Source organism: Colletotrichum aenigma (assembly GCF_013390185.1).
Source record: "Colletotrichum aenigma strain Cg56 chromosome Unknown KSG_Cg56_contig09, whole genome shotgun sequence".
Lineage (NCBI taxonomy): Eukaryota > Fungi > Ascomycota > Sordariomycetes > Glomerellales > Glomerellaceae > Colletotrichum > Colletotrichum aenigma.
The window spans coordinates 4235467-4249054 of NW_023500915.1; the positions used below are offsets into that span (position 1 = coordinate 4235467).

At 53.6% G+C, this 13588-nt stretch overlaps 5 protein-coding genes across 5 annotated transcripts; 2 read left to right on the forward strand and 3 right to left on the reverse strand.

The window, feature by feature from the left end:
* Positions 1 to 1953: 1953 nt before the first annotated feature.
* On the reverse strand, positions 1954 to 2872 carry CGCA056_v013817 (Cytochrome b561 and DOMON domain-containing protein; the record flags this gene model as incomplete). The annotated part of the gene is made up of 3 exons (XM_037329059.1): positions 1954 to 2382; positions 2437 to 2777; positions 2830 to 2872. The coding sequence occupies 3 exons, from the start codon at positions 2870 to 2872 to the stop codon at positions 1954 to 1956; spliced, it is 813 nt and encodes a 270-aa protein (XP_037173502.1).
* A 1005-nt stretch (positions 2873 to 3877) lies between these two features.
* dre4 (Pre-mRNA-splicing factor dre4) lies at positions 3878 to 5602 on the reverse strand (the record flags this gene model as incomplete). Its single annotated transcript, XM_037329060.1, has 1 exon — positions 3878 to 5602. The coding sequence occupies one exon, from the start codon at positions 5600 to 5602 to the stop codon at positions 3878 to 3880; it is 1725 nt and encodes a 574-aa protein (XP_037173495.1).
* Positions 5603 to 6111: 509 nt separating this feature from the next.
* On the forward strand, positions 6112 to 7224 carry DPP1 (Diacylglycerol pyrophosphate phosphatase 1; the record flags this gene model as incomplete). The annotated part of the gene is made up of 5 exons (XM_037329061.1): positions 6112 to 6177; positions 6234 to 6290; positions 6349 to 6442; positions 6499 to 6983; positions 7213 to 7224. 5 exons carry the CDS (start codon positions 6112 to 6114, stop codon positions 7222 to 7224), a joined length of 714 nt encoding a protein of 237 aa, XP_037173191.1.
* Positions 7225 to 7608: 384 nt separating this feature from the next.
* Positions 7609 to 8594, reverse strand: CGCA056_v013820 (putative proteasome subunit alpha type-3; the record flags this gene model as incomplete). Its single annotated transcript, XM_037329062.1, has 4 exons — positions 7609 to 7736; positions 7792 to 8210; positions 8295 to 8479; positions 8571 to 8594. The coding sequence occupies 4 exons, from the start codon at positions 8592 to 8594 to the stop codon at positions 7609 to 7611; spliced, it is 756 nt and encodes a 251-aa protein (XP_037172610.1).
* Positions 8595 to 9860: 1266 nt separating this feature from the next.
* On the forward strand, positions 9861 to 12356 carry BYE1 (Transcription factor BYE1; the record flags this gene model as incomplete). Its single annotated transcript, XM_037329063.1, has 2 exons — positions 9861 to 10460; positions 10518 to 12356. The coding sequence occupies 2 exons, from the start codon at positions 9861 to 9863 to the stop codon at positions 12354 to 12356; spliced, it is 2439 nt and encodes an 812-aa protein (XP_037172972.1).
* Positions 12357 to 13588: the final 1232 nt, after the last annotated feature.

Below are 13588 nucleotides of genomic sequence, written 5' to 3' on the forward strand. Positions count from 1 at the left end.
AGTCGAATAAGCCATGAAACTGCATATTCAGTCTCGATTTCTTCAAGGAATTGATCTTATGATCTTGTAACCGACACTACGTTCTATGGTACCATGGCACGTTGTTCGGTAGTAAGTATTCTCGTCCGAATGTCTGCCGATGCAGTAGACTCCAAATAATCTCCTCGCCATCGATGTCACTTGACATGTCCCATCCATGACACGCATGATGCAGCTTTGCAGACCGCGATTCAAGCTCAACATTCATCATGCTCGATTTTGAATCGCGCGACCCTTTGTCTGTAGGTCGCCACCTGCCGGATAGGGGGGTTGGGAAGAGTAGGCAGATGCGAAAGGTGGTAGCGACGGAGATAGACTTTGGATCGCAATTTTGGGTGGAAAAGGGGAGTCGAGGATGTGTAGCACACGATACGGTAGTGTACGCGTATCTTGCGTACAATGTCAACATTATTTTAGCACTTGCAACTGAAAATCTACATAAGAGAATGGAAACGGAAATGTCAATAAGCTATCCAGAATGTGCCGCACAAAGTTGTGCGGCCAAAGTGACGTATTGTGTCTGTGAACAATCGACATTAGATGCCTGAAGTACTTTTATGTAACCTTGTCCAGCCAACTAGATCTCACTTTTTGGGCTAACATTGCAGTGAAGTCTAAAGTAAATCGGCCAAAATATCACTGTTTCAACCGAAACCGATTCTCCCATTGTCGTCGTAAAGCTTCCCGGTTTCTGCTGTACAGAATAACGAGTGGATAACACCAACCGATATTACTAATCAAGGCTTTCAGTTCTCATTGAATTGTTTGAAGATGCAAAATTCTTCACTAGTGGCTCTAATCTTAGGTGTTGCTGTTCCTGTGGGCTGATACAATGTCTAAGTAGGTACATTAAGGGGTCACCACCACACCGACAATCCGAGCTGCTGAGCCCTTACCCCAAGGTAACACTACAATTTTCCCCCTCTTACTGACTTCTTCATCATCCCTAATGCTTTGCGCCATATAGCTTTAAATATCGCGAAACGCCTGCCTGGAATAATCTGCAGGAAGTTCATTGCGCACCTCTCAAGCAGGAATTAGGGCTCTTGAAGATCCCGCCTTCGAGGAATTTTGGGCCCTTTTCTTGGTTCTAGAGTTAAGACATTGCACCGACTGCTTTGCTAATTTTCAGCGACTGCACTTGGGTATTTTCAAATGAGCTCTCAAATGCTTCCGAAGTGCTCCAGGGCTACCATACGGTCTTTTTGTTCTTCCATAAGATGTTCAAGTTACCATCACCGGCTCATTTTCAGTATGTAAAATATTCTGCCAGAAATAAGGATATCACTGGCTCTTACCGTTAGACACCTTCCTTTTTCCCTTTCAAGTTGCCATAAGTCAATTTAAACGGCTATGTCCAGGCTCTCACTCGTATTTCTACCACATTTTGTATCTTCACCACGCACTCTGTATGGAATACCAGTGGCAGAGTTGCAACTTAATTTGAGCTACAAGCAACACACTACTAAAGGAACTAAAACGTAAACATGTTTGTTTTTGGTCAATATCCTCATATCTGGGCAGAAGTACACGTATTATGAGTCAGATGAAAGCTATTACTCACGACGCGAGTATGCTCCAATTCTCGACGAAATCAAAAGTTTTCAATCTCATAAAATCCAGGGCAACAATCCGTGGTTGATTATTCGAAGGAAAAACCTTCTAAGTCCCAAATATCACAATGCTTAATAATCTTACAATCCGAAGTGATAACATATCCTGTGCCTTTTACCTTTCATAACTGTTTGAAAGTGCCCTCATATCCGTAACGCTTGCTGTCGTTCTTTCTTGGAACACACAACGCACACGTTTTCATATAATCATGTTCTCTTAACAATCCTGCGATGCCCCTGTGGTGTATCATTTCCTATCAGATCCGTGAAACCAATATTCATGAATCATACGCCTCACCGCTTAAACCTTGCGATAAGGATCCGAGACCGAGGAGCCGCGGCTGGCATCGCCAACAGGGTTGAGGGGGATCGGGGCATGCACACCTCTCTTGTCATCCTCCACCACAACTTGACGAGGCTGGCGACTGCGACGGAATTCACTGATAGCAGCAACCAGAATCCAAGCCACGCCGAGAATGGCGGCGAGTACAGCGTAAGCGATCTTGAATTCCCTGGGAGAGTTGGAGATGTACAGTCCCAGGCCACCGTTGATGATACCGAGCGGGATCAGAAGACGGCCGATGATGAGATGCAGGTAAGACCAGAATTGGCGACGACCGTACTTCTTGAACTGCACGTGATGGATGTAACCGAAGATAGGTTGGAAGAAGAAAATGGCCAGGAGGACGAGACCGATGATAGGGTGAAAGTTGATGGTGCTGATCTCGAACTTGGGGAAACGTCAGCAAGGAACATCGATGATGAGGGGCATGGAAACACTCACCAGACTGGTGCCACCAAGTCTGACCATCTGAGTCAGCTGAATACCCAGGGCCGCTGCTGCGATGTAGAGGACGAAGCCAGCCATCTGAATAAGAGCATGCACGATCCAGCCAAAGCGCCCGGGGACGAGTCTCATCGCAACCGAGCCGACGGGAAACACTATGACGAAGGCGATCGTGGCAAGAACTCCGTGAATCCTCCGGATGTGCATCGCTTCTGTGATGTTGAACCCTACAAAATTGCCAAAGTTTCCACCGAAGCCATTCCCATTGCCGTTGCCATTTCCATTTCCGTTGCCGCTACCCGGGAAATTTGGGAATTGTTGGGCCGTCGCTATTGAGGCTGGTATTGTGTTAGTAGGAGCTACCATACGATTAGATTGGCCGGAACTTACCCAAGGCCACAAGGCCGAATAGTGTGAGTGTCGTTGTGCTCATAATGTGTCTTACTCCTTTGCTTTTTCTGCTAAAAGACCAGTAAATTCGAATATCGTTTCTTTCTGTTCACCAAGAAAAGTTCTGCAACTTTGACAAGATTTCAAAAAAGCTCAGACTCGAAATAAAGAGAAGAGGTCGAGAAACATTTGACAGGCGGCGCTTATCATTTAACAAGACTACCATGGCGGCGGCGCTATCTTGTCTTGCAAATCCACGGAGCTGTGCTTGGGGATGTGCGAGCACGGCCACGGAACGGTGACCGAGTGACCGACGTGGCCGACAAGCCAATGGCTGAGCCGCCGATTTTCAGATCTTGGCACCTGGGCAGCGCGCACGACCTACGCGTGATGGTGTCATTGGTGGCCGTGACAGAAAGCATGGCTCATCTGCAGCGCAGCGGTGGTCGATCCGAACTTGTCTCCTCCCAATGTCTTCCTGTCGAACTGCGGGTGCGTTCGAGGCGTCAAGAGGATGCCAAGACAGGGATGCCGGGTGTGGCTGAGAGGATCTGAGGGTTCAAGCCTTCCTGTCTCTCGCGGGCACGTCCTCATCTGTTCGTGTTCGTGCTTGTGCTTGCTGACAGGACAGGAAGGATTCTGACAATTTTGTGATGAGCTGAGGGGAGCAGGGTTTCATTGCTGAGTGAGCTGTTTTACAGCTGCCAAGATTGGTCCGTCTGCGGGTTTTCTGTCTGTTGTGATGCCTGTGCATGACGCGGCCGCGAGGCTCGAGTCAAATTGATGTAATGAAGGGACCCTGTGGTTGGTGAAGCCGTCGTTGCGGTTGTGCATGAAACCCGGTTCCTGCAGCAGTCGGCGAAACGGAGCGTCGATGGTCTCACACTGGCTCATGTTAGTGTCTTTGCCGCTGGTTGGCTCTATGGCCTTATCACAGGCAGTTGGGGGATCGACGTTGGGATTGACCCGGGACGCCGTTTGGGTTCTTTGATACATTATGCTGTATTAATCTGGCGGCGGCCTAGCCACACATTCATGTCTAACTACCTCACGATGCATCGGGTTCATCCCGCTGAGCGCTCGCCAGTTGGCTTTGCAGCCCACGTTTTCCGACCTGCATCGCACGTTCAATCTCCCGCTCTTCCTCCCGCAGCCGAGCCTTGCCCATTTCGAGGCTCCGCTGCTGCCTTCGTTTCTGTTCCGCGACCTTGTCCTCATGCTCTCGCAGTGCCTTTGCTCTCCGGTCCCTGGCTTCTCTAGCCTTCCGCGTATTCTCATCTTCTTCCGCGGTGGTCTCGCCCTCTGGTGGTGGGTCCAGGGTCTGGATATACGCCTGAATAAGAGGATCTCTCACTTGCGCGGGCAGGGAGATGTATCTGATGTCGACTAACAACTGTGGTGGCAGATGCGACAGATTCGTCTTATTGTTTAATGCAGAAAGCGATAATGACTTGAGAAGTGTGGCGAGGTCCGTTTTGAGCGTTGCTTGAGGCATCTTTAGACGATTGATGTGCTCTCGGTACCACTTCTCGCGGTCTTTGTCCTTGACGTAGGGGTCCGTCATCGCCGGTTCCTTCCGATATTTCCTCTTGAACTCCTGCCAGTAGAGCTTGGACGATGCTTTTTCCTGCAGTAAGGCCATGTAGGGTATCCGAGGGTCCTTCTTCTCTTCCTTTGCCCGAAGCTCTTTGATCTCTCTGATCTTGTCCTTGGACCATTCCTGCCATGCGTCCTTCCTTGCTTTCATCGTGTTGAGGATTGTGTATCTCGGATCCTCAATGATGTGACCGTCTTCGATAATCTTCTCCCACGTGTTGTACGGGTTTATGTTGAAATCGTCCAAAAGATCCCTGAACAGCGCAACGGCGTCCTCCTGCGAGAACTCTACGCCCTCCGCGCCTTCGGGCCATTCGTCCATATTTCCGTCATCGTATTCGCCGGGGTCAAGTCCGTACGCCTCGCCCATTGCTTGCAGCTGGAACGCAATGTCAGCCTCGCTAAACTCCACCACTGCTTCATCGGCTGCTTCTTCCGTGCGCTGGCGCTTGGAGTTGTGTCCATCCTCGCTGTCGTCACCCTCAGCCTCGTCGTCTGTGACTTCGACCTCTTCGTACTCTGAACTGTCGTCATTGCCATCATCGGGCAATCCTTCACTGACTTCGCGAGGCTGTTTGGGTTGCGCCCCGGGAGTTCCCTCCTTGACGTCCGGACCTGCGCTTGCGATGCCTGCCTTCTCGCGTATCCTGGCCTTGTCCAACTCGAGGATGCCAGGCATCAGCTTCTCGGGGATTCTCCAGTAACTGGCATTCTTGTCCGGGTTATAGACGAATCGGCGACTGTACTTTGTTTCGACAAGAATCCAAGGCTCATGTCCGGGTATAGGAGTCTTTGACTTGGGCTTGTCTATGGGTTCCGGACGCGGGCGCCCGTTGTCTCTGCCCCCTCTACCCCCGTGACCGAACCCGCCACGCTGCGCAGCGGGTGGCTGGTTCTGCGCATTGTACTGCGCCAGGTATGCATTTGCAACGTTCGGATCGGAGAGCTGCGGGATCGTCCGGTATTGAAAGAAGCTCACGGAGGCGGACGGCGGCGCGGATGTTTGAGGTGCAGCGGCAACGGCGTCGGGCGCACTGGGTCTTGTGTATGTCGATTCTTTCGTTTCGGCGTTGTAGTAGTACTTGTGTCCCGTCGGCGCCGTATGCTCAGTCCATCCGGGCAGAAGAGGCGGCAATGGAGCGGCGTTATCTGCCGGCTTGTATGTTGACCTGAGCATGTTGAGCAGCAAGGCGCGCAAGCGCAGCGAATATGGTCCCGATGTTGATGAAGAAAGCGATTGTTGATTTTTGAAGGTTGATGGCTGCCCAGGAACGAATCAGTGACGGCGAAACGTCGGGTGCCGATAAGATAAGGTCGCCTTGGAGCTGAGGAAGGTACGGATAGGTAGCTCAGCTAGCTGCCCCAGTGACCCCTGCATCTCCGAACCGTCGCAGCTCGGCGAGTGACCAGCTGTCGGATTGTCCCAATCAAATGCTGAACGCCACATATGAGCACCCCCCTTGATGTTCGTACCAATTCGACCAAACTAGGGGACAAATTGGTCCGGAGGATCTGCAGATTGATCAAGTGACGGTTGATAGTCTCTGGCACTTTGCTTGCAACTGGAGTGTCTCTACTGCCGTTTCTGTCGCCGTCTCCGTTGTCTCTTTCGTCCACTCCTGTCTTTGTCTGGTGTTGTCGATGCTCTACACACTGCTTCGCGCCTGCAGAGGGTGACTTTTCACGATGGCGCCCGGTCGTTCTGCATCGAGCGGGAATGCTGCGGCATCCGCGTTCTCTCGTTTCTGGAAGGTATGTTTGCCTCCACTTCCAGCGAGTTTGCTGGACCTATCTAACTCGATTCTCAGAGAACCCATGCGCCAGACTACCTGGGTTTCGCGATTCTGCTTGGTACCTGGATGCTGGTAGGCCACGACGCGACTGGTTGCGCCAAAGAGCTTGTCGTTAACTTTGTTGACTCAGATGCTTGTCTTCCTCGAGCCGTTCCACCGCATGTTCTTCATTAACGATCTTCGCATCTCTTATCCCCATGCAGAAATTGAGCGTGTGCCTGTGTGTAGGTTCAACTCAATTTCCCATCTATATGTGTGGTGCAATTGACCAGGATTGCAGACATGAACTTTGTTTACGCCCTCTTCGTGCCGCTGGGCGTTCTAATTATATACAACCTTATGACGAAGGCTTCACCTCATAAGCATGAGGTTACCTACTTGAGCCTTGGTATCTCCGTCATCATGACCTCCTTCATCACAGACCTAATCAAGAACGCTGTTGGCCGACCAAGGCCTGACCTTTTGGCAAGATGTAAGCCTGCCGCCGGCACCAAGCCTGACATGCTTGTCACCATCGACGTCTGCACAGAGAAGGCCCATCACCTACTGCACGATGGTTGGCGGTCCTTCCCCTCTGGTCACTCGTCCTTCTCCTTCGCTGGCCTCGGGTTCCTCAGCATTTTCCTCGCTGGCCAGCTGCACATCTTCCGCCACAACAGCGGCGGCCGTGATCTGAGCCGGGCGTTGATCTGTCTGGTGCCCCTGCTTGGGGCTGCCTTGATTGCCATCAGCCGGTGCGAGGATTACCGACACGACGTTTACGACGTATGCGTGGGATCTCTGCTAGGATGGGTGGTTGCATATTGGAGTTATCGACGACACTGGCCTAAGTTGACTGCGAAGGAATGTCATGAGCCTCATCCATACCCAGGTTCGGAGCCAAGGGCAGGCTGGAATCGACTGCGTGACGAGGAGGAAGCTGGGGATTCCCGACCCGACGTAGGCTATGAATTAACCCAGCTAGACAGCCAAAGACGCTAATCACAGCAAGTAGGGTCCGCCGTAGAGTTCGAATGATACAGCATCACTACCAACAGCATCAGCATAGGCATCGAACAGCGCCAGCCAGCAACGCATCTTCTCACCAACTTTTGCATTGACTTCGTGCATTCCTGCCTTGTATTACTTGCGTTGCCTTTATTGCCTTCATTATTGTCATTGTTGATACTATCTTCGCCTTTCTCGTTTGCGTTGCGTTTCCATCATATATCTGCCTTCACGGTTTGGTCTGTTGAACATGTCACATTACTGGATACATAGGGATACCATGGCTACGCATATGCACTGGCATCAATCAGCCTGTCTGGGGTTTGGGGCATCAATTCTATTGGTACATCAGGGTAAAGGGCATCCATCACGCCCAATCTATGTTTTGATTCTCATCATGCCATTATTTGTCCTCCGTAGACTCATCCTTCGCCAAGTCGTGCTCCTTCAGCAGTTCCTTGATCTCCTCCGCTGTCCAGAGGCGGTGGTAGATCTTGCCATCTTCCGTCTGGCCGACCGTGGCGAACTCAACTGTGGTGGTCGATTAGCAAATGAAGAACACCATGCACCATTAAAAAGAACTCACGCTTCTCAGCACTCAGCTTTGTCGAGTCCATGGTCTTGCTCAGAACCTTGACCGCCATACCGCATGCCTCCTTCAGAGTGCAGTCCTCCTTGTAGTCCTGCTTGAGCAAGCTCTCAGCGCTAGCTCTGTTCGCACCAATGGCCGTAGCCTTCCATCCACCATAGTTGCCTGAAGGGTTGCTCTGGTACAGCTGGAATTGTCTGCGGGGGTCCCAGCCAGCGTAGATGAAGGAAACACCGAACGGTCTCAGACCACCGTGTTGTGTGTAGCCCTGCTTGAGGTCGCAGAGTCTTCGGACGAGCTGTTCGCAGGGGATATCTTCGTTGTAGGTGAGGAGGTATCTTTGGGCGGCCTGGCGGGCATAGTTGATGAGAATATTGGCATCGGCCGTCATACCAGCAACGGCAGCAAGCATGTTGCTAGAGAAGAGGTGGGTAAGTTAGTTGCTGCTATCGTAATGCCGTCCTCCAGAGAAAGAGAACCCGGGAAGAAAAGTGACATACTCGTTGACGATGTACAGCTTCTCGGCGGATGTGTCTTGCTCCAACAGCTTCGACGTCACCTTGCGCTCTGCAGCCAGAACGATTCCGTCCTTGGCGAGGATGCCAATGGCAGTGCCGGCGTGGGAGATGGCCTCGAGCGCATATTCGACCTGGTAGAGACGGCCCTCCGGCGAGAAGATGGTTGTCTGGAGACATTGTGTGAGTTTGATGCTTCACCTTTCAATCGGTAGGTCTGCGGGCATAGCAGAGCAAGGGAAGAGCGGGGAGGGGCCTTACGCGGGAATCGTAACGACGAGACATGGCGGGCGACTGGTCAAATTGGCATCAACAGTATCCGGGCGGTGTATTTACGGTGGCAGCGGACTCGGGGTGAGGCCGACGAAAATGGATTTGTTGTGCGGCGGAATGGGTTGTTTGTCGATTGGCAGGGAAGGCTGTTGCTTTGGGTGCAGCTTGAAGCTCCAGGCAATCGATGCACGCGTTAGCTCCTGTGTTGCGCCTGCCCAGCCAGCCTGGACCCCAGCTGAGGTAAGAGCCAGCCCGGTGCAGTCGGGTACTTTCCACTTCGTACCTCCATTTGGGAGCGCTGGCCCGAGCTTTTGCCGGGCGCCAGGTGAGCATAGGATTCTTACCTCATCGTATGGTGGCTCACCGAAGTGGAAGCTCACCGAGGCGGGAAGAACATCAAGGTGTGACGCCGAGCCAAGCTACCTCCTGCCTGAGGCAGAAATGATGACCCCCGCCATTAGCAAAGCGCACGGCTCGGCTGGCGAGCTGCTCCTTCTGCACCTCAGCGGAAGGCCCAAGCCAGCGGTGCTGATTTGCTTACCTAACAGCGCAAAGAGTGGAGGCGATTCGGCATTTTCCCTCCAACCTCGCGCCGTTTTATCGCATCGACCGCCAGCCCACTCACATCCACGCCCGTCACCTCCACCTTTGCGCAAGCTCCCTTCTGCTCTCCCACACAACAGAAAAAAAGCGGCACGCGAACACCTCAACGACCACCTCCAGACCCTGATTCGGCTGTCGCGAACTGTGTCGCGCGACTGCTGCTTCTTCATCTTGTGCTCGAGATTCTTGTGACAGACCGCTTCAGACAGGATCCGCGTGGCCGGCGCTCGCTTCTCGCGTTGAGCAACAGCATCCGGGGCATCTGTCGCGGCGCGTGGTGGATGGGTCACATTTCTTTAGTCCTTCTCGCTGTCGTGAAAAAATCAATGCATGCCTAAGAGAGAACACCACTGCTCCTTATTGTACCAGCAACCAGAGTAGACGGAAGCCCAATCCTTCAAGCCATACCTGCCTGCCTCTCCCCCCGCCACAGCCGACCGTACCTACGCTACCTACCTACCTTACCTACCTTAGCAAAGGGAGACGCACGGCAAGAAGCCTTCCCGCCGTCGACAAAGCGAACATGTCCGGTAAGTACTGCAGCTTCCGTCGCGCAGCCCCGCCCAAACAGCCAACCACCCCTCGCACCTTTCGCACTTTCCAAACCCCCAATCCCTCCTGCCTGGTACACTTCGCGTTGCGCCTCAGCATGATCAGCGACAGTCACTAACAGATATGCCACGCAAAGGAGAACCGGAGCCTCGCCGCTCAGTGCGCGCGACCAAGGGCCAGCACACCAAGGCCTTCGACGACCAACCGATCGAGCCTCCCAAGAAGCGAGGGAGGAAGAAGAAGCAGGAGGAGGAGCCCGAGGAGGAGATTATCCGTTGCGTCTGCGGCGCGACCGAGCAGGATGGCGACTCTGAAGAGCCCTGGATCGCATGCGACAAATGCACTGCGTGGCAGCACAATGTTTGTATGGGTATGAGTGTCTTCACGGAAGACCTCCCTAAGAACTACTATTGCGAACAATGCGCTCCCCAAGATCACAAGGAGCTCCTGGCCGCCATGTCCAAGGGCGAGCGCCCCTGGGAGGCCCGCCGCAAGGCCTACGAGGACGAACAGAACGAGAAGAAGAAGAAAAAGAAGAAGGGCGGCAGGGCTGGCAAGCGTGCCAGCGATCCCAAGGAGGACTTGTCGCAGGACGCCAGGAGTAACAAGGCAGAAGACTCTCCCGCTCCGTCGGAGACCAAGGAGAAGAAGGAGAAGAAGGACGGCGCAGCGAAGCCGTCCACCGGCAAGCGGAAGGTTCGCGACGAAGAGAAGGATACGAAGGTTGGTTACAACTCGTCCAGATCGCACGGCCAATGTGCTGACTTGGTACTATCACAGGCTTCCAACCAGAAGATGCGCAAGCTTTCCGAACCCGAGGCTGCAATCGTCAATTATACCCCGCCGGCAGACCTGACTGCCAAGATTACGGACCTCCCGGACGATCGCAAGGGCTCTGCACAGCTGCTTCAGAAGGCCCTTGTCGGCATCCTCACCGCTGCCGTCAAGGACAAAAGTGTTACTCTGCCCAAAGATGTCACTGTTGCGGCCAAGGCCGAGCGCCTGGCTCTCGAGATCGAACGTGCGGTTCATGATACTCACGCCGACCGCAGCCATTACGCTCAGCAGGCCAGGGCACTGTACGCGAACATCAAGATCAATGCCGACTTGACCAAGCGACTTCTAAAGCGCACCTTGTCTCCGCCCATGCTGGCCACCATGAGCGCCGACGAACTGGCTACCAAGGAGAGGCAAGATGCGAATGCGCAGCTGAAGGCCATCTCCGAGAAGCAGTCCATTCTGATCACGGAGGAGGGACCTAGGGTGCGCAGAACACACAAGGGCGAAGAGGTTGTCGAGAATGAGTCCTTTCAACAGTCTGACGATGCTCGCTCATTTATCAGGAGGCCTAGCGCTCGAGATGGTGAGGCAAAGACAGATGGGGAGGCGGACCCTCATAGTGGGCTACAAATTGACACGCACGGCGCTCGGCACTCGCCCAAGCATCCCGACTTTGACATCAACAAGGTCTTTTCGAGCGTCAAGTCTCCCACCGGAGGCCATATCCGCCGGCCCTCGGCGCCGCTCCACGGACCCGGCGTTGATCCCGATGTTGACAGACTGCTTCAGGAAGAGACGGACTCCCCGCCATACTCACCCACGGACGAGACAGACCCGGACGTGGTATGGCGAGGCCATGTTGTCATGAGCTCAATCACCGATTTTCCCGCAGCGGCCAAGTTTGTCGCGGGAGCGAACCTGGCGAACACCATTGGCCTGCCATGGACGAGTTTGATCCCCAGGAGGTTGACGGTAGCCGGACGCATAGATGAGCAGAAGGCGATAGAATACCTCTGCGGTCTACGCTACGCCGACCAGACCGACATAGTGGTCGTGGCCTTGTCGCCAGCTTCTGAGGCGTCCCGGGGCGACTTTCAGCAGCTCTTCAATTACTTTGTAGGCAAGAAGCGATACGCAGTCATTGGGGATAAGGGCCTGGCCAACGTCCGGGACACGTATCTAGTTCCCGTTCCGCCAGGCGAGGGCAACTTGCCCGAGTTTATGCTCAACTTTTCGGACAACGTCGTACCGCCGAAGCGGACAGAGCCAATGCTCCTGGGCGTGTTTGTGTACAGGAACAACCCGCGACAGGCACAGCCAGTCAGCGCGACCAGGTCGCCGGTCGCGAACTCACCCACGCCGACCCAAGCTGGTTTCCCGGCGAGGCATCCTTCGATATCTGGCCCGGCCTTTTCGCCGACTGTTCCGCAAGGACCGTTTGCGCAACCTGGTCTTCCCGCGGCCGGTCACAACGGCCACGCACCGCAGCATCCCACGCAGGGCGCGCATCAAGCAGTGCCTCCGAACCAAGCGCCGGCGGGCTACACCGCGGCAAGAGGGCCGGAGGCCGAGCAAGACAGACGCCAACGTGAAGGCCAAGCCCTGGCTCATGAGGTATTAGGTCCCTTAGTCAATAGCAGGACTGTTCCCTTTTTGATGCCACATGCTCATGCAATGACCCGGACAGAATGGGAAGTGATCAAGGGCATTTACGACAGAGACCCGAAAGCCAGAGAAGATTTGCAATACCTGAGCCAACTGCTCGAGAAACAGCAGCCTGTCAAGGCCGGCGACGCTCCTGCAGCCGCGGCGCCTCAGGGAGTTGCGCCGTCAGCATGAGCGCGCCGTGTTCATGCGTCTCCGGAGCATGCAAGAACTGGCGTCTATGCGGCTGCCACGGTACATAGTTCGTTTGGAGTTTTACTGTTTGAAGGACAACTTCTATTTGGGTTCAAGGGGTGGAGATACCATTCCCAGCGAGGGAAGAGAGGCCTGGAAAGGCAGAGGGGTTTTTTTTTCTTGCTAGTACTGTTACAACTATCAATTCAGGCAAATGGTTCTATTCCGCCAGTTTGAATGTGAAATGTTGACGTGTCAGAGTCGCCGCAAAGCCAAGTCGACCGGTGCCATTTCCACGCTTAACACTGGCTCAATGCTGTCTCATTGGATGAAACGTATCATGGGCTGTAAACAACAGAGTTGCGACCATAGCGATGAAAGACCATCAAGAGACAATGCCGAAAAGACCGTGAAGACGATGAAAGCTTCGGGGACTCTCTGGGAGACCCTGCCAAGATGTCTCATCTCGGTCATCTCCAGCGCTGGGGACGTAGCGAGTCAACAGCCCGGCAAGGCGTTGTACAGTCTTCATTGAATCACTGAAACGGACGATACACTGTGGCAATCTCCCACCTCCCGATGTGCTCAATGCTCAAGCTTCCCTGCTCTAATTCCCGTTACAACCCCCGCCCTTTCACTGCCACCTGGCTGTGCCAGAAACCAGTCGCGTCTTCAGCCACAGTCGACAACATACTAAGCTCCAAGCTAGCTACTGGCTGCTCTTCTGCATTTCAAGCCGTCTTTGCCCCACATACATGACGACAACTGCTACATGGGGATCTTTTGGAGCAGGGAAGCGTTAGCAAACAAGCAGAGAACAAGCATTCTATTTAAGGCTGCGCGCCGACTGGGTCCGGCACCGATTTTCTCCTTTTGGGGTGCATAGGGACCATCGCTGTGCATAGGTTATAATTTACGTATTCCCATTTCAGACCGTCTCGGTCGCTTCTTTACTGCAACTTCCCTCATCTTTCTCTTTGCTACTTCGGGTAACAGCACGATTGTTTATGTCAGTCAGCCGACGTGACGTCACCATCATCATGTCCCTCTCTCAATGACTCAAACGCTGACATCGAGATAAAGCAGATTTTCTTCACACCGAACCAATATCACCACAACACGAACATCACAACACCACAATGGCTTGCGGATCAACTTCTACTGGCCTCGTCAACCGCAACGGCCCTGGAAGCGCAGCTTCTTCCATCGTCGAGAGCATCGTCAAGCCTGCC